The sequence below is a fragment of the Sorex araneus genome, chromosome 1 (genome assembly GCF_027595985.1).
Source record: "Sorex araneus isolate mSorAra2 chromosome 1, mSorAra2.pri, whole genome shotgun sequence".
Taxonomy (NCBI): domain Eukaryota; kingdom Metazoa; phylum Chordata; class Mammalia; order Eulipotyphla; family Soricidae; genus Sorex; species Sorex araneus.
The window spans coordinates 194,279,319-194,298,118 of record NC_073302.1 but is presented as its reverse complement, the minus strand read 5'-3'; the positions used below and the strand labels follow the sequence as shown (position 1 = coordinate 194,298,118).

The 18,800-nt window shown below is 67.1% G+C and overlaps 2 protein-coding genes across 3 annotated transcripts; both read right to left on the bottom strand.

Annotated features, from left to right (window-relative positions):
• Window positions 1-691: 691 nt before the first annotated feature.
• TERT (telomerase reverse transcriptase) lies at window positions 692-8,575 on the bottom strand. Of its 2 annotated transcripts, XM_055147476.1 has the most exons (16): window positions 8,326-8,575; window positions 7,292-8,240; window positions 6,948-7,143; window positions 6,721-6,868; window positions 5,868-6,047; window positions 5,589-5,747; window positions 4,964-5,059; window positions 4,458-4,543; window positions 4,082-4,195; window positions 3,876-3,947; window positions 2,930-3,118; window positions 2,438-2,564; window positions 1,928-1,989; window positions 1,406-1,530; window positions 1,083-1,220; window positions 692-992 (listed from the first exon to the last, which is right to left on the bottom strand). In XM_055147476.1, exons 1-16 carry the CDS (start codon window positions 8,536-8,538, stop codon window positions 889-891), a joined length of 2,958 nt encoding a protein of 985 aa, XP_055003451.1. In that variant the 5' UTR covers window positions 8,539-8,575; the 3' UTR covers window positions 692-888. The 2 variants fall into 2 exon arrangements, 1 of the variants encoding a protein (XP_055003451.1); XR_008631436.1 differs by lacking the exon at window positions 692-992 and having other exon boundaries at window positions 1,086-1,220; window positions 1,928-2,047.
• A 4,364-nt stretch (window positions 8,576-12,939) lies between these two features.
• CLPTM1L (CLPTM1 like) lies at window positions 12,940-18,800 on the bottom strand. The gene is made up of 17 exons (XM_055117876.1): window positions 18,495-18,800; window positions 18,327-18,427; window positions 17,711-17,900; window positions 17,190-17,335; window positions 16,824-16,902; window positions 16,265-16,382; window positions 16,094-16,188; window positions 15,869-15,953; window positions 15,491-15,594; window positions 15,306-15,371; window positions 14,622-14,672; window positions 14,352-14,434; window positions 14,211-14,245; window positions 13,939-13,994; window positions 13,817-13,861; window positions 13,433-13,548; window positions 12,940-13,345 (listed from the first exon to the last, which is right to left on the bottom strand). Exons 1-17 carry the CDS (start codon window positions 18,654-18,656, stop codon window positions 13,261-13,263), a joined length of 1,617 nt encoding a protein of 538 aa, XP_054973851.1. The 5' UTR covers window positions 18,657-18,800; the 3' UTR covers window positions 12,940-13,260.

Below are 18,800 nucleotides of genomic sequence, written 5' to 3'. Positions count from 1 at the left end.
GAGGAGCACCAGGGGCACAGAAACAGCCAGGTGGCCCAGGACCAGTCCCCAGGCGGGTCCCTGGAGGGGAGAGGCCCTCCCCCTGCAGAACAGACCAGGAAAGCTGGCAGGAGGGGACAGGCCAGCAATGGCCACTTGGCCAGGCACCTGCGGTGTCCCCAGGGCCCTGTGCCGTGCAGAGGGGCCCTTCTGGCGCGGAGGGACACATCCTGCATATTCGTATGTTTATGACCCCTCATGGACTTGGACCGGCCATAAACTGCTGCGGGCACCTGGGTGTGGGCAGTGCTGGCACCAGGGCACTGCTGTGTCAGCGTGTGACCAAGGGCAGTTGGCACCAGGTCTATGCCAGAGCTCTCCATCCTGACCGTGCTGGCCCCCACACCTCTGCTCTAGGGGCAGGGGGCCTGGGGTCCTGCCAGCAGGTCCCCCTACACGCCCCCACCTCCCAACATGCTGTGGCCAACATCCTGGAAAGGTCAGCACCTGCACTCCAGGGGACAGTGCAGCGCAAGCGGGCACTGAAGGGCTCAGACCCGCTGCCGTCCCTTCGAGGTGTGACGCCTCACTTGCCTCTTCCTCTCAGCACTCCCCACCCAGTGACCCTCGCGGAGGACCCAGGACCCCCTCACACACACCACACACACACTGCGCACACGCCCAAGGCAGCACATGCCGTCACACTTCAATGTGGACATCAGAACTGAGAACATGTTCCGGGCATAGGGTGTGTGGGGCAGAGGCCAGGCTGAAAGGCATTTGGGCAGGACGCTGGGGGCGGCCCTGCAGGCACGGCCGTAGCCACCACAGGGAAGAGTGATGGGAATTCCCGAGTGGTGCCGGGCCCCTGCTGAGGGCTGGGCACTGAGGCCCGAGTGGCGGCGTGGCTCAGTCGAGGATGGTCCTGAAGTCGGCGGTCAGGGCAGGGCAGGACGCTGCGTCCAGGGCGGCCAGCGTGGCCCGCGGAAGTTGCCAGCACAGCTGCTCTTGGGCTATGAGGGAGGAGCAGAGGCTTGACCCGGAGAGCGGAAGGTCGTGAGCCGGAGGGGGGCCCCGGCCGGCGAGCCCCTGCCAGCTCTCACCTGTGCGGAGTGGCCCCAGCAGGCGGCAGTACGTGGCCCTGTGGCGGCCCAGCTTCAGCAGGAAGGCCCGCAGGCACAGCCACTGCACGGCTTCCTGTGGGAACGGGTTCGAGGCTCCCGGCGCCCCCAGAGACATCCCTGGGACACACAGAGGCTGAGGTCCCACCCCTACACCAGCACCCTGGACTGACCACCAAACACCTCCCTGTCCACAAGGTCCTCTAGGCCCAGCTACCGCCCACCTAGGGAGGCTGAGAGCAGGCCAGGGGCGGGCAGGGGCAGGCCCCATGTCCCTCAGACACGGGCAACCCCGGCCTGCACACCTGGGTTCCGGGCACGGAGGAGGGTGTGGCCATGGGCAGCAGTGTCCCACAGGAGCCGGAGGAAGAAGCCGGGGTTCTGGCGGATGCCCTGGTCAAACGGGAGCTGCAGGACGCAGGCGTGGAACCTGAGGGGCGGGAGGTGTGGGTGGTGCGGGGGGCAGGGCTGCGCTGGTCTCCAGGGCACCGCGGAGCGCTCACCATGGAGGTCGGGGCAAAGTCTGGTCTCCTGAGGAAACTGGGCACTCGACCATGGGAGGACCCACTACCCCAACCTTCCGGAGACGCCCTCTCTCCTGCCCGGGGCCACCGAGACCTGCCTGCTGGCCGCCCCCAGGCAAAGCCGTGCGGAACACCACACACCTGCTGTCCACCTCAGCCCAAGGCCTGGGGAGGGCAGCGGGGAGCACAGGTGTGAAGAGCGGGCAGGCCCCGGGAAGGACACGAGGGGAAGACGGCCAGAGAAAGGCGGGGATGGCCCCACGGTCTTGGTCTCTGCTGACCCCTGGTGGCGCCTGGCCCTACCTGTAGGCCTGCAGCAGGAAGATCTTGTAGATGGCCGTGTAGACCGTGGGCAGGGAGTTCACCTGGGAAGGGAGGGCAGGACCAGCTCTCTCCCGGGCGAGGACCCCGTGTGGCACACACCTGCATGCACACACGTGCAGACTCACAGGGCACAGCCTCAGGCACATGTGGACACACCCAGGTGCACCCTCTGCACACAGCTGGACTGTGAGTGCTGGCAATGCCCACAACAGGGCCCGACCCGTGCTCCTCCCCGTGCCCACAGCAGGGCCCGACCCATGCTCCCCCGACCCGTGCTCCACACCCTGTGCTCCTCCCCGTGCCTACAGCAGGGCCCGACCCATGCTCCACACCCTGTGCTCCTCCCCGTGCCCACAGCAGGGCCCGACCCATGCTCCACACCCCGTGCTCCTCCCCGTGCTCTCCCAGCCGTGCCCCCCCATGAGCCCACAGCAGGGGTCCGACGCATGCTGCACCACGAGCCCACGGCAGGCCCCGCAGCCCGCTCACCTGCAAGTCCAGGAAGAGCCCGTGGCACTTGAGCCGCAGGACCTGGAGGAGTTTGCACCGCATGTTCCTGCCAGGCTTGTGGCCCTGGGAGAAGGCGAGGCTGGCGCGGATGGACGTCTCGGCATAACTGCAGAGAAGCAGGGGTCCCTGACTGCCCTAGGGACGTGGGCAGGGCCTGCAGAGGCTCAACACTGCCCCCGTACCGCCCATGAACACACGCATTCACACACACGCACGCACGCAGGGGCTCCACGCCCACACCTGATGAACCTCACCTGACCTGTCACGTCCCGGGGCCTCCCGGTCGGCACCCGGGTTCTCCCGGGTCAACCTCTACCCTCGCTCGGTACTGGGAACATCCGGAACCACGTAGTACCCAGCTGCTGGGAGCTGGACCCCCCTGACCCTCCCCCAGGCCCCGGGAGGGGTGCACAGGCCACACTCCCGCAGTCACCGTCGAGCAGGTGAGGGGCTCGTCCCACAAACCCGCACCTGGAGTAGTCGCAGCACACCTCCAGGCTGCGCGTGTCCAGCAGCAGGCCACACCAGGGGAACAGGCAGTGGGCCGGGAGCTGGCGGGGCGCCCTAGCCCCCAGCTCGCCCGCCCGCACGGGAAAGTTCACCAGCGTCTTCTGCGGGTTGGCGGTGCAGCCATACTCCGGGACCCCGCTCAGCAGCGTCCTGGGGGAGGGGGCGCTCAGCTCTCCAGGGCAGCACGCAGCAGGGCACGTACACAGTGATATATGGGCGGCAGTGTACACGTATGGCAATTGCGTGCCAATGTCATATGTGGCAGTGTGAATGTTCAGGCATGTGGGCGCGTGTGTACATGTGGCAGTACTGTACACTAGCAAGCATATGCATGGCTGTTCACACGGCAGATTACACATGTAGGGGACAGTATGCTGTGTGGCACTACACGTGTGCATTAGCACATGTGTGACTATCGCTCTATACATGTGTGCATGTAATTAGCACACGTGACTATCGCACTACACATGTGTGCATGTAATTAGCACATGCGTGACTGTATCAGAGCACACATGTGCAAATGACTGCATGTGACAATTGTGCATACAGGACTTTGCTGCAGCAGGCAGTGGAAAAGGGGTCAGTTTGGAGTGGTCACTGCAAGGGCAGCTGATGGCAAAAGCAGACATGGAATGGGGGCGGGTGGCTGGGCTCCCTCAGACACACGCAGCAACACCAGATCCACCTGGGGGTGTCCTGAGATGCCCAGTGAGTGGTCCCTACCCAGAGTGCAAAAAGGGAAGGTCCCCCCCGTGACATCTCAGGGAGAGCACTGGGCTCAGGGGAGGGGGCCCCACACCAGCCTTCGGTCCAGTCCTGCCCCTTGTGTGTGCTGAGTCCTCCCAGTCTGACAGCACGCAGAGGGGTGGACACTGGGGTCCAAGGTAGGACTGTGCCGCGGCCTCACCTGAGAAAGGCCTTGGCCTGAGTCAGGTGTGGGGTGACCAGCAGGAAGTCGTCCACCAAGCGCAGGAGCAATCTGCAACGAGGCCAGGCGGTGGCCGAGCCAAGATGAGCAGAGGTGGGCAGAGGACGCACCCAGCCCCCCACCGCAGGGTCTTGTCCCCACCCACCCCAGGCTCCCGCCTGCCCTGGAGAGACCACAGCCCATACCCATCGTGCGGGGTCCCAGCAAACAGCGTCTCCTCCATGTGGCCGTAGCAGAGGCTGCAGAGCAGCGTGGACAGGACGGAGCCCTGGGGGACGCCCTGGCACTGCACGTAGTACCTGGGCACAGGGAACAAGGGCGGGTAGTGGCCTCGCGTCCTTGCACACGTGAGCAGACGGTACAGCACTTGTGGCCGGACACGCTTCGACACGCAGAGAGAAGCAGCCCTCACCACCACCCTGCCCGGGCCCAGCGCAGGACCCACCAGGACGTCCTGGCCTGGCCTCAGCCCAGCTGCGCCCCGAGACCCTGAGCTGGGGAGGGGGAATTGATCCCGGAGCAGCCGGACCATGGGTGGACAGCGGCGGGCTCCCCTCTCACCTGTTCCTGACCCTTATGACGTGATTCCGCAGCAGATGCAGGAAGAGGTCAAAAAGGTGGCCGCTAGCCTCGTTCAGAGAGAAGCTCTGACGCAAGAGAGGGGAGAGGCAGGAGGCCCGGCAGCATGGTGACCGGGGGCCAGCTCACCGGCCGAGGCAGGAGGCCCGGCAGCACGGTGACCGGGGGCCAGCTCACCGGCCGAGGCAGGAGGCCCGGCAGCACGGTGACCGGGGGCCAGCTCACCGGCCGAGGCAGGAGGCCCGGCAGCACGGTGACCGGGGGCCAGCTCACCGGCCGAGGCAGGAGGCCCGGCAGCACGGTGACCGGGGGCCAGCTCACCGACCGAGGCAGGAGGCCCGGCAGCACGGTGACCGGGGGCCAGCTCACCGGCCGAGGGGAGCTCAACTGCGCCTCAGGTGCCTCTGCCCCTCCCAGCAGGGACCTGAGGGGCCTCCCAGACATGGCCCGCCTGCCCCCCGCACGGCCCCCCGGCACAGCCCACCCACCTGCTCCACCAGCACGGCATCCCGCAGTGAACCGGCCTCCTGCAGCTGCTGCACAAACTGGCTGAGGTAGGGCTGGAGGTCAGCCAGCGTGGACACCTGCAGCAGACAAGTGGTGAGGGGCTGCTCCCGCACTGCCCCAGCCCCCAACCAAGAACCTGGACGGCACCGAGCCTGCGCGGGGGAGGAGGAAGGGCCGTGTGTGCAGGAAGCAGCGACTGTGCTTCAGGCACTGCCCACCTGTCCCCACGGGACACACTGTGACAGGGCAGGACACCCCCCACCTCAGCGCACCTGGGGGCTGCTCGTGTGTGTAGGGGTGCCTCCCCAGGGCCCTGGAAACGGCCTCCAAGATGGCCACGGGTGCCCGGTCCCAGACAGCACTACCACACAACCAAGGGCCCCACCACCTTGCTGCCCTGTGCCCAGGTCCCATGGTCCAGCACACCCTGGAGACCGCACCCAGGCAGACCCGCAAGCCACCTGACCAGACACGCCACATCACAGGCACCACGGCACGTGCCACGAACCAGACATGCCACGTCACACGCCGTCTGCCATGCGACTCAGGCACACCCACAGGGACAGCCCCTGCCCACCCCCACCGCCCGGGGCCTGTGGTCCTTACGTGTGTCTTGAAGGCCCTGCGGGCACGCCCGTGGGGGCCCCCCTGGACCACCGCGTACCGGCGCTCACAGTAGGTGCCGTCACGGGGCCCAAGCGCTCTGGCGACCACCTGCACCAGCTTGTCCTGAGGGAGCGTGTCGTAGGCCCCCGTCACGTCCACCTGGCTTGCAGAAATGAGAGGCCTAGGCAGAGGACCCAAGGCGAATGAAGAGAGCCCAGACCCTACACCAGGACACGGCCGGCCTGGAGCACCGCGCCACCCCTTGGGGGTAGCACCCACCTTCACGAACCACAGCTGGGGTGCAGGGTCCTGGGACCGCTGGCGCAGGGCAAAGGGCCGCCAAGCCCTGAGGATGTCATCCAGGCCCAGCACGGAGGCTCCCAGGAGACTGGGGTGCTGCACGCGCTTGTAATTGAGCGCCCCAAACAGGGTCCTCATCCGGGACGCGAGATGTGGGGCCTGCAGGACACGGGGCGGGGTAAGACGCCCGACCCCACACCCACGGGATGCAGGGCAGCGTCAGAGACTCCTGATCCCCACACCTACATCCCCACACCCACGGGACACAGGACGGAGTCGGAGATGCCCAACTCCCCACCCATGGGATGCCGGGCGGGGTCAGACACGCCCGACACCCCACATTCACCTCCAGGTCTGACCCAGGAGCCCAAGTTCATCTTTGTATGCGACTGGCAGTCAGCTTCCCACTCAAACCAGCCCTGCTCTCAGTGGGGCCAGGGGCCACCCGGTCTATGGGGTATTCCACTCATGGCTGCTGCCGCCAGCCCTAAGGGAAGGGGCAGAAGAGAAGCTCCAGGCCTCTATGAGGCAGGGTTTATGGGGGGTCTGGGATCTATGGGTGAGTCCAGGGTCTCTATAGGGTGGGTCTGGGGACTCTGGGTGGTTCTGATGTCTCTAAGGACAAGTCTGGGATCATGAGGTGGGCTCTGGGGTCCCTACGGGGAGGGCCCAGGGTCATGAGGTGGGTCTGGCCCAGGGCTACTGCTGTTCAGGACCTGTGCCCCAAGGCCCAAGGCCCAAAGCAGCCTCTGCCAAGTGACAGGAGATGACCTCAGTGCCCCCGCTAGGCTGCTGGCAGGCCTTGTTTCCCACCGAGGCCCCTGGTGCCCACCACACTGCCGGAGCTGATGATGGGCCGCAGCCCGTTGGCCTTGGGCAGGAAGCGCAGCCTGGACGTGGGCAGGGCAGGCCTGGCTGCTCGGAACTGCCGGACCTCGGCCGCCGACATCCTCCGCAGCTGAGCCCGAACCAGGTGCTGCCTGCAAGAGAGTCCAGGCTGGGGCCGCGTGGCCACCAGCGGGAGGGAGGCAGTGAGGCGAAGGGCGAGCAGGCAGGTACCTCATGCCAATGCTCTGCAGCTCGTTCCACACACACTTCCGGTAGAAAAAGAGCCTGTTCTTCTGGAACGTGGTCTCCGTGACGTAGAAGAAGGCCCTGAGCAGCGCTACCACATAGGTGTCCAGCAGCCAGCCCAGCAGGCAGGCGAGGATGGCCTCCCGGCGCCGGTGCTCCGGGGCGGGGACACAGCGCACCCCTGCGGCAGGAAAAGCGGCGAGCCACAGCTGCCCCCTCTGGGCGCAATGCCCGGGGGCCCCCCAGCTCCTGGCTGTAGCGGTGTCCACTGCCCTCCCAGGAACAGGCATGGCTCGGCTGCGCTGGGGGGTTGCGGGGGTGGCCCTCACCTGGGCGGGCGTGCAGCCAGGCGCAGTCCCGCACCCTCATCTTCCACATCAGCTCCTGCGCCGTCAGCCGCGCGCACTTGTCCAGCGACACGAACTTCTTGACGGTGCGCAGGAAGCGGCGCTCGTTGTGCCGGGACCCCCAGAGGCGAGAGGGCACCAGGCGGCGTAGACAGGCGCGCAGGAGCGCGTACACCTGCCAGCGGGGGCTGTGCTGCCGCAGGAGCTGCAAAAGCGGCCGGGGGCCGGCGTCCGTGGTGGGCACCGGGCAGTGCGCACGGAGGAGCGCGCGGTAGGGGCACCGCGCGTGGTTGGCCAGCAGCTCGTGGAACAACGGCCGCATCCGCCAGTAGCGCGGGGGCAGGCGGCGCGGCGCGCGGGGCTGCGCGCCCAGGAAGATAGTCCGCACCAGCGCGCTGGCCCCGGCCAGGGTGGGCGGCAGCGCATCCAGCGGGAAGGCGGCGGGCAGCCGTTCCCCCGCGCCCGCGCTGTACAGGAAGCGCCGGGCCTCGGCACGCAGCCGGGGCCGAGGGGCGTCCCGGGGGCCCGAGCCCGCCCCGGGCACGGCCCGGCCGCGGCGGGGCCTCTCGGGCGACGGCGCCCCCATAGCCGCGCCGCACCGGGCCCGACCCACGCACAGGTCGTAGAGCGGCACCCCGCACACCTGGTAGGCGCAGCCCGGTGGCACCAGCAGGTAGAGCGCGCAGCGCGCCAGCAAGTAGCCGAGCACGGCGTCGCCCAGCCGGCCGAGCAGCAGCGCCCACGCGCCGCTCCCGCGCAGCGTCTCGGCCGCCGTGTTGGGCAGGAAGCTGCGCACGTTGGCGGTGAAGGCCAGCGGCGGGTCCCCGTGCGCCTCGTCCCGCAGCGCGAAGCCGAAGGCCAGCACATTCCTCGCGCCGCGCTCGCACAGCCGCTGCACCACCCTGGCCACCAGCTCCTTTAGGCTGGACTCCTGCGGGCGACGCGGGCTGCGATTCGGGGCGCCCGGGCCGCGCCGCCCCCCGCCCCGCCCGCGCGCGGCTCCCGCGCCGGCTCACCTGGCGGAAGGTGGGGGCGGGCGGCGGAGGCGCGTCCCAGGGCACGCACACCAGGCAGCGAGCCACCAACGCGCGGAAGGCCGCCGGGTCCCCGCGCCGCACCAGCCGCCGGCCCTCGGGTCCCAGGCGCCGAGCGAATTCCGCCAGCGGCAGCACTTCGCGGTAGCGGCCCCGCAGCAGGGCGCGCACGGCCCGGCACCGCCCCGCGCGCATCCCGGCGGCCGGCCCGCACGTGCGCACCCCAAACCGAGCGGCGGGGGCGGGGCCTAGGGAGGCGGAGCCAGTGTGGGGGCGGGGTCTGCGCGGGGAGAGCGAGGCCAGTGCAGGAAGGGGCGGGGCCTGAGCGAGGAGGGCGGGGCCAGTGCAGGATGGGGCGGGGCCGGCACGGATGGTCAGGAAGGAGCGGAAGCGGCGCAGGAGGGAGGACTCGGCTCTCGGAGGGCGGGGCCAGTGCGGAAGGGGCGGGGTCGGCGCGGGAACGCCGGGAAGAGACGGGGCCGGGACGGGGAGGGCGGGGGCAATGTGGAAGGGGCGGGAACGCCGGGAGGGGCGGGGCCGGGACGGGGAGGGGCGGGGCCGGCGCGGGGATCGCGCGGTCTGTGCAGGAAGGGGAGGGGCAGGCGCGGAAACGTCGGGAAGGGGCGGGGCCAGGGCGGAGAGGGCGGGACCTCAGCGGGGAGGTCGCGGCCAGTGCAGGAAGTGGTGAGACCAGCGGGGGAACGCCGGGAAAGGGCGGGGCCGGGGCGGGGAGGGGCCAAACAAAAGGGGCGTGGATTTATGGAAGGGCGTGGCCAGTGCCGGAGGGCGGGGCGGGCGCGCTTCTGCTCCGCCGCGTCTGTCCGCAGGTGAACGCGCAGTGACTTGGCTCGAACGCATCCGCGGCCCCCGCGCCTAGGTCCCAGTGAGGGTCGCACAGCGGCGGGCACCAAGTGTGGAGAAAGCGACTATGACACGAGCCCCTCTGCGGGCCTCGCGGGGGCGCAGGGAGGAGCTGCTGGGGCGGACGGCGAGGCACAGCCGGGGGTCTCCCCGACTGGGGCTGCAGTTTCTCTGCAGTTCCCCGACCTGTAAACGCCCTGAACCGTCAGCGAGCCCGAACCAGGACGCGCCAGCGGGAAGGGGTGTGGGCTGTGAGGGGGCGGCCCCTTGGGCCGCAGGCAGGCAGGGGTGCCCTGACACCTCCCCATCGAGCCCCGCACTTTGTCTGAGCCCTGAGCCAGTGTTGCCCGCCCAGGTCCAAAGCCAGGGCCCTGCGTGGCAACCCCTGGAGGCGCGGGGCGCAGGCTTGCTCCGGCTCACGGGGCTCCGACCGGTCCAGCAATGACCCTACTCTGGCTCAGGAGAAACTGCGGAGAAAGTAGGTGTGAGTGTGGGCAGAAGAAACAGGCAGCACGGTGTGGGTGAGGGAACCCGTGTGGATGCGAGCGTGGGCCCCACAGTTGCGTACATTGATGCTGCGAATCAGGTCATTCCGCCTTTACAAAGTGGCTTATTGTGAACCCTGGAAGAAGCCCCGAGCACACTGCATGCACACACGGAAACGCAATCTTGTTTGGAGGCCACTTGGCTGAACACACAAATGCATTCTGGGTTGTGGGCCACGTGGGTCCCTGCCAGTTTCTGGCGAGTGGATTCTGCTGCCCGGGGTGCACGCCAGGGCACGTGTATGTGCATGTGCGTGTGTGCTTGTACAACCGAGCAGAGTGAAGCACGCGTAGTGCCTTGGCCAGCTCCTCCAGGCCGCCCCTGCTGTGTCCTGAGGTTCAGACAACATGGTGGGCTCCGCTGTCAGCATGGCCGAGTGTCACTCCTGCGTCCTGTAGGGGCGCCCTTGGCAGAGCGAGCAGCACCCCACTTCTCAGCTCTGCAGGGGAGGGAGGCAGGAGGGGAAGGAGGAGCAGAGTGGGGCCCCACTCTGCTCTGCCACACCCGGGTAAGGGTGGCTGACCCCAGGACGGAACAGGCAAGGTTCACAGCCACCTCCCGCACTCCCTAGGCCCTAGGCCCAGAGTTGAGACACGTGTGGGGAGGGGCCCTCCTGCATCATTGCCTGACCCCCATCTCCATGGGCACTGCGAGGGTCTGTCCAGAGCTCCAGTCAGCCCTTTCTCTCCAGGGACTCCTCACAAGCCACCGACTCGGGTCTCAGCTCCCCACCGTCACCTCTGGCTGCTTGGCCGTGGGCTGGAGCCTAGGATGGGGATGTGCAGTCAGGCACACCCTTGCAGCCCAGGACGTGGACAGCCCATCCCCCCCAGAGCCAAGTTCTTCAGCCTGCCCCAGTGCTCATGGCCCAGCCTAGGCCAAAGCAGCCCACACAGATGGCCAGAAACAGCACCTGGAAGCACAGAGGATGTGGGTCACCGAGCGCCTGCCAGACCTGCATGCACCAAGATGCGGGGGCTCCAGACCTCAGGGGCCCCTGCCCCACCCCACTCTGCTGCCTCTGTCCTGAAAACAGCACGGGTGGGTGTGGGAACAGGTTTCTCTGCCCACAAGACCATGGGCTCCACGATTCCAGCTGCAGAGCTCCACACAGCACACAGCAGCTTGCACATGCACCCATAACCCACACATGTTCTCGTGCACGTCATGCACAGCCGTAGTGCACCCTTGCGGCCCCCCCACATGCATGCACTCGTGCTCATGCGCTTATGCAGCACTCATGCTCCTGCAGCCCCTCCACAGCCCACACACATTCATGCGGCATGCTCACCCCCCCCACAGCTGTACACAACCATGCACTCACGCTCAACATGCATGATGTCCCCCTTGCAAGGGGTGCAGCGGGGAGGCTGGTGCACCACGCCTGCTGGCCTGCCCTGTTGAAACATGTGACGCTGCGCCTCCTTCCCACAGAGCCTCTGGGTTCAGAAGACGGAGGGGAATTAAGTTTCCAGTGAAGGGTCCCCATTCTGAGGGGAGTCAATCTCCAGAGCGCGGCCCCAGTGAAGGGGGCACCTTCAGGAGAGCCTGGGCACCAGGCAGGCTGCAGGCCGCTGCTCCACAAAGCAGCTTTCCGGAGGGTTGGAAGGTGGGGGCTGTTCAGTCACTCCCAACAGCCAGGCATGGCAGCTGGACGCTGCTTCCCAGAACAGATTCCCATCCTGGTGCAACTCCCAGCTCTCCAAACCAACTGCAAAGCTCACGGCTCTCACTGCCTACCTCAGCCGGACAACTCGGCTCTGACCACACCAACCACAGGAGCGACCCCAGGCCTGACCAGTCTCCAGGACCCTGCTCTGACCACACCCATCTAGGAACCACGAGCCTCTGACCTCGCACCTCTCCCAGGGCACATCTGTGCTTTCCCCACAGAGCCGTTTTAATAAAGCTGCATGGGCAGAATTCGGACTACTTGTTCCCCAGGCTGGGTTCAAGGACCCTCTGAGCTTTCTTGTAGTTCCATGAGTAGAAGCTGGGAGCCGGAGCCAAATCCAAGAGTGGTGTTAGAGAACACAGCGGGGAGAGCACTTGCCGTGTACCCCTTATGTTTACCTGAGCCCACCAGAAACCCTGAGCACAGAGCCAGGAGTAACCCTGAGCACTGCCAAGTGTGGCCTCCAAACAAAAACAAAGAATCCAAGAGTGGCTGTGTGATGGGGTAGGGCCTGAGGACAAGATGGGACCTGCAGTCGTCGAGGGAAGGGTGGCAGCGAGCAACAGCTCCGTGGCAGATGTGTGACCCCCCAGCCCAGGGCTGCCACTGAGCCACGTGACCCCCCCCACCACTCCACAGCCCAGAGCTGCCACTGAGCCACCCTGTACGTGTCAGCAACACAGCCAGTGCCCGAGCCCCCACTGGGCGCTGCTGGGGGGCCTCAGGCGCCAGGCCAGGCCTCCACACCAGCTTTATGCATTCGTCCCACCAGGTCCTTCTGTGAACTTTCTCCTGCTCTTTAACAGCCTCCTGGAAAGCAATAAAGAGTGCTTAGGGCCCAAGCGCCTGGGGAGGCGGCTCAGCCCTGAGGGTGCCTCCAGGCTCTGCATCTTCCCCGGCAGATGAACTTTAAGGAGGGTGGACTGGGAAGGTGGAATTTACCCACGGAATTAACCTTCTCATCTGGAATCCCAGAGCGCAGCAGGTCGGCCTGCCAGTGCCCGAGCTACAGCGCAGGCTCAGCTCCGGTGCTCGCCCAGCTCCTGCAGCAGGCTGCCTCCCGCCCCCCGCCCTGCAGCTGGCTTGGACATGCGCCCACGGCATAACAGTCTCCATCACAGTCAGGGCTGGCCCGAGTCCTCCCGTCACTTTCTGTGAGTCCCAGGCCCCACCACTCCAGAACGTGCCTCACCCAGCCCCACACAGGTGCGGGGTCACCGGGTCCTGCCACAGCCTGCGTGGGCGTGGGGAGACACAGGCCTCTGGATCCCCAGGGAGGCCAGCGGGCAGCATGGCGCCGAGGGGCTGCAGGGACCCCTCTCCACCACAGCCTCCATTCCAAGCCCAGCCCACGTGCCACAAGCATGAACAGCCACGTGGCTGCTCACCTCATTTCTCCTACAGGCACTGCTGCCCCCAGGCAAGAGACCAGCTCCACCCGGCCGAGAGGGGACGCTCTGGCCCTGCTCCTCCCAGCGGCAGGCGGGACCCCACATCGTGCTCACTGCCCAGAGTCCATGGCACTCAGGCTGAGCAGACGGCCAGCCCAGTTTATTTTAAAATAGAAACATACATACGTTAAGCTTGAAAACAATCTTATTTTAAACTAAAAGGAAACAGCCATTTGACCGAGTCCCCGGGATGGACTTGGAGGCGTCTGAGGCGGGAGGGTCCAGGGAAACGGTGCCCGCGGCGCCTGGCCTGGCCGCAGCAGGCCCTCCAACAGGTGGCCCCAAGACAGCGAGAAGTGGTCGGAGGATTTGGCAATGCAGAGGAGACGCCCGGGAAACCCGCCCGAGCGTGCGGAAAGGCCCTGCTGTCCAGCCTGGCTCCGCTCAGTCCCCATGGGGCTTCTGCTGGGGCTTCTCGGCGTAGGACTCCCCGAACTCGTTCACTCTGCTCTTATCCACGGGATAAAGCCTGCGAGGCACAGCTTGGCCTCACTGCCCGCCCCGGGTGCGTCCGGCCCTCGGTGCTACGCCCGCCCCCCCACTGAGCGGGCCTCACCAGCGCTGGTAGAGGTACACGAGAAACACCACATCGTCCCTGAAACAGGCCAGCCGGTGCGAGGTGGGCATGGTGATGATGAAGGCGAAGACATCATCGATGAAGGTGTTGAAGGCCTGTGGGGGCCGGTCACCTCAGTGTCCCTCAACCAAAGGCGCCCGCCCACCCCCCACGGCCCTCAGGGCAGTGGTCAGATGGGAAGGGGATCCTCCCTGGCAGCCCACGAGCCCTGCCACCAGGCCGTCCTGCCCACACCCGGCACCTCCAATCCTGGCTGAGGCCACAATCTGTGTGAGCACTGAGGGGACAAGGCCACACCCCCAGATGCAGACGCCCAGGGTCAGGATGGCCACCCGACGGGCAGGTGGGGCTCTGGGCACTGACCTTGTAGGTAAAAGCTTTCCAGGGCAGGTGTGCCACCGACTTCATCTGCAACGGAGACGGAGCCAGTGAGGGGACTGTCCCTGCCCACCCACCACCACCACGGGCACCACCGCACGCCTCACCTTGTAGTTGACAAAGAGCTGCGGCAGCATGAAGAGGAAGCCGAACGCGTAGACCCCTGAGGACACAGGAGCTGAGTGGGGACCCCAGCCCTGCCTGGGCCCAGCAGGATGGCACACCGGGTCAAGGAGTCATGCTGACCCCCTGGCTGAGCTGCCCACCCGGCAGGCCGTCCAGCGTCCCTCCCAGGACACAGGCCAGACACGCTCCCTGTGGGCAGCCGGGGCAACCGGAGGGGGAAGCAGCTGAGCCGTGGCCCCAGGAAACGACTCACCATTAACGAAGCTGTTGATGAGCCACGAGTACCAGCTGTGGGAGAGAAGCACGTGAGCCAGTGCAGCCACGCCTGGCCTCTCCCCACCACGGCACAGGCTCAGCAGCGCCCTGCCCCGGGAAGGCAGAGCCGAGCACCCACCTCTTGTACTTGACGTTGAGCAGCGAGTAGCCGGCGCCCGCAATGCACAGAGGGTAGAGCAGGTAGGACAAGTACTTCATGGCCTGAGGGGAAGCCGAGGGTCAGGCCCCGCTCAGCCCTGCCGTGTGGCCGGGCACTGCAGGGGACACTCAGGGACTGTGCCTGCAGCGCGGGGACCCCAAGCCAGACCTCGGAAACTCCCAGGAGCCCCGGAACCAGGCAGGCAGCTCCCCCTCCTCCGCCCAGGGACCCTACCCCAGGGCAACTCACCTGGGTGTCATACTCCTCCGTCCTCCGCTCCGACTCACTGGACGTGCCAAACTGTGGAAGATACATCACATGCCCCCTCACGGACCATGCCCCTCTCACAGGGCCACGCTGCATGCACCTGCGACAGCGTCCCAATGCCGCCCTGCACTGCCCACTCAGATGATGCCAACACTAACTTTCTCTCGGGCAGCCCTGCTGGTGGCAGAGACAGGCCACTGAAAGCAGCCAGAGCCTGAGCACAGCTGCACCCCGAGTTTACTTGCAACGGGAAACTGAGACGAGGGTTACAGGAAGCAGTCACGGACAGCCCCCATGCCAGCCTCCCACCCAGCCTGAGCCTCTCCAGCCCCTCCCAGCCCCACAGGGACACCTGCTGCAGTGAGGCCTACAGTCTGCGGGAGGAGTGTGAGTGCATGTGGAGATGCGTGTGTTGGCGTGTGTGGAGAAGTGGGTGCGGGTGAGGGTATGTGGAGGGAGTGTTTGTGTGTGTGTAGAGAAGGGTGTTGTGAGTGTGTGTACGCATGGCATGAGCGTGTTCGTGTTTGCGAGCAGAGTGTGTGGGTCCATGTGGAGAAAGTGTGTGTGTAGGGGCATGTGCAGCCTTGCCCCGTGGGCCCAGGGTGCTGCAGTCCCCGTCCTCGCTGCTGGTGGGGAGGGAGGGTCCGGCCGCGGCCGGGGACATACCTGGAACTGGGGCCTCAGGCCCCTCCATGCCACCGTCATCTTCAAGGCCTTCTTCACCTTCCATAGCTGTGGGGGGCCACACTTAGGAGCTGCCGCACAGAACCCGGAGGCCCAAGAGGGGGTGGGCGCGGGAAGGTGGCACCCCTGCTGGGGCCTCCCTAGTCACAGGGCAGCTCCCGACGCACCTCGATGGCAGCGCCGATGCCCGCGGGGACCAGCACCAGCAGGCTTGTCTGCTCATCCAGCAGGAACAGGAAGATGACCACGGTGCTGAAGCAACGCCAGAGCACTGGGGGGCGGGCGTGAGGGCATGGTGGTCACCGGGGCCTCCCTCGCACCCCACCAGCCTGGTGCAGGGGATGGGAATGGGCGAGCTACGCGGGCGTGACCAGGGCCTCCCGCCCGCCCCACCAGCCTGGTGCAGGGAATGGGAATGGGTGAGCTACGCGGGCGTGACCAGGGCCTCCCGCCCGCCCCACCAGCCTGGTGCAGGGAATGGGAATGGGCGTGTTACGCGGGCGTGACCAGGGGCCTCCCGCCCGCCCCACTGGCCCGGGCAGTACCTGCCTTCGTGGACATCCCAATCATGCTCTTCTTCTTCTTCCAGAAGCTGATGTCGTTCTTAAACGCCAGGAAGTCGAAGAGCAGCTGCAAACAGAAAGCAGCACGGAAGCTGCCACGGCAGCCACATTCACAGGGCCCCGCCGACACGGAGACCACAGCACGGGCAGGCCCGCAATGGGGGTCTCCTCCCGAGGACTCAGCCCGGAAGGACCGACAACACTCACGTGAAACGCAGCAACGAAGAAGGTCAGGGCTAGGAAGTAGAGGTTGGTGTCCACAAAGATGCCTTTCACCTCGTCTGCGTCCTTCTCCGAGAAGCCTGGGGCAGAGAGACGTGGCTCGAGTGGGGCGTGCAGCGGGGGCGGGCGGAGGTGTGGCGAGTGCCGGCAACTCACCGAGCTGCTGCAACGAGTACACGGCGTCCTGCATGTGGATCCAGAAGCGCAGGCGGCCCAGCGAGATGCTGTCGTAGGCCACAGTGAGCGGCAGCTCGGTGCTCGAGTGGTGGATGACCTGCGGGGCAGCGGGTCCCCGCATGTGGGTGTGGTGTGCTCATGGCGCCCAGCACGGTTGCGTGAGGAGCCACAGAAGGCAGCCGTGGGGGGCAGGAGGGGGGTCCCGGCCACAGGGCCCTGGACACTGCTGGCCAGCAGCCCCACACCAAAAATCCTGCTCGTCTCTGTGGGCCACTCGAAGACAGCGGCTGCAGCAGGACGTGGTCACCACCAGAGCCCATGGCCCAGCCCAGTCCGTGAAGGAGGGGCTGGCACACAAAAGGGCGGACGGCTATAGGGTGGGCATCAGAGCCCAGGCCCCGTACCCAAGGGCCAGCCCTCACACTGAACCAGAGAGCCAGAACCCTGGGAGGGCTGGCCCAGCGGCGCCCAGCGTAGTCACAGGGACGTCAAGGGCGGGCCCTGCCCGGGCCCCCAGAGGCTGGCCCCGGCCGCTCACCATGAGGTCCTTCACCCGGTTGCTGAGCTGGTCAATGAACAGGATCGGGAGGTAATGCACCGTCTTCCCCAGCTGTACCCTGCATGCACAGAAAGGGCCCGGCAAGCTGGGATCAGAACCAGGACCCACTGGGCCCTGGGTGAGCCCCAGGGCGGTCCAAGCCCCTGAGCACTGCCTGGGGAGAGCTGCGTGCAGAGCACAGGTCTGCCCTCACCCCACCCTCCCGCCCCTAGTAGCCAATCCCAGCCAAGCAGCGCTGGCATGGACTGGGGCTGGGTGCCAGGGCGGCCTTCCCAGAGTCCCTGTCCTGCCCAGGGTTGGATGGCCACGTCCCCATGACCCTCCCAGCCACTGGGGCACACCCACATCTTCATGTAGCGGTGCACGTCCGCTGGCAGGGCCGCGCCATCGAAGGCGAAGTCATCCACCATGACGTTGAGCGTCAGCCTGGGCCTCCAGTGGGACACGGGCTCGTCCAGAGCACTGGGCGGCTTCTTCCCCGCCTCGATCTGCTGCTGGGGGCAGGGAGCTCAGCAGGGCGGGGCAGGGAAGCACAGGGGTGAGGCCACCTCCCGCACCCCCGGAACCACTCTGCAGCTTGTCGTAGGGCAGCCCCAAACACACTCCAGGGCACACGGCCACGGAAGCAAGGGAGTGTCCACGGACGCCTAGGAGGACAGGCTGGGCCTGAGCCACCCCCCAGCTCAGATACCGGGGTGGCCCCTGCGCAGAGTGGACACCCCCCCACACACCCCGGCAGCGCCAACCCCACAGTGAGGTGCTCGGGGGCTGGCACTCCCTGACACACGGCCACCACGCGGCCTCCTGCATCTGGCACCCACGGCGGGGGCCCAGGATCCCACAGCTGCACCACACGCCCCTCTCACCTGTGCGGCGGGCCCGCCTGTGAGCAGGCTCACCTCCTCGGGCTTGGGGACCATGTAGGTGGTGAGCGGGCTGACCAGGTGCACCTGCTTGCCGTCGTGCCACGGCAGGACGCCCGCGTGGTGCAGGAAAATGTAGGCGTACAGCGTGCCATTGTCGCGGGTCTTCTTGGGCACGGACACGTTGACGGTCCTGGGATAAGAGCCCCGCAGGCCTCAACCACTGCACGAAAGCCTCAGAGCACCAAAGCACCGAGGCCCGGCCCAGCGCAGTGCTCGGGAGGAAGTGGCCTGGCTGCAGGGGTCTCTGCCACCCCCCCACTTCCGACAAAAGCGGATCAGTAACCGCACACTGCAGACCCCGAACCACTCGCCCTGCAACCCCCGGCCCGGGGCCAGAGCTGCTCCCAGACAGACAGACAGACAGACACACTCCCAGGGCCGGGGACAGTGGGCCTCCCACCCACAGGGACCCCGGAACCAGTTCGCCCCCGGCTGGGTGTGCCCGGCCCAGGTGTGCACCCCCAGACAGGCCCCAAGCCCCAGTCACTGCGCAAGGCCCCTCCGCGGCGCCCAGGGCCGCTCCAGCCCCCTCCTCCCGGCCGGCGGCTCCGCTCACCGCTCGAACTTGGACGCCACGTCGAAGTCCTCCACGTTCAGGACCAGGTCCACGTTGTTCTCCGTGCCCAGGTGGGAGCGGGTGGTGGTGTAGACGCTGAGCTGGACAGGGCGGGCAGTGAGCGCGGGGCGGGCGGGGGCGGGGGGCGGGGCGGGGCGCGGGGCTCACCTGCAGCTTGGGCCTGCGCGCCAGGTAGGGCAGGATGCAGTTGGCGGGCGCGGCGCACGGGCGCGTGTACACGATGCCGTACATGACCCAGCAGGTGTGCGCCACGTACACCACGAACACGCCCACCGCCAGGCTGGTGAAGGAGCTGCGGCCACTCCACATGGCGCCGCCGACGCTCGGGCCGCCGCGCTACGGCGCCCTCCGCCGCGGGGGAACGACCGCGCCGCGCGCCGCCCGCCGCCCGCCGCCCCGCATGCTCGCCGCGCGCGTCCACCTGTCGCCGCGGGATTCGCCGGCCCGCGACGC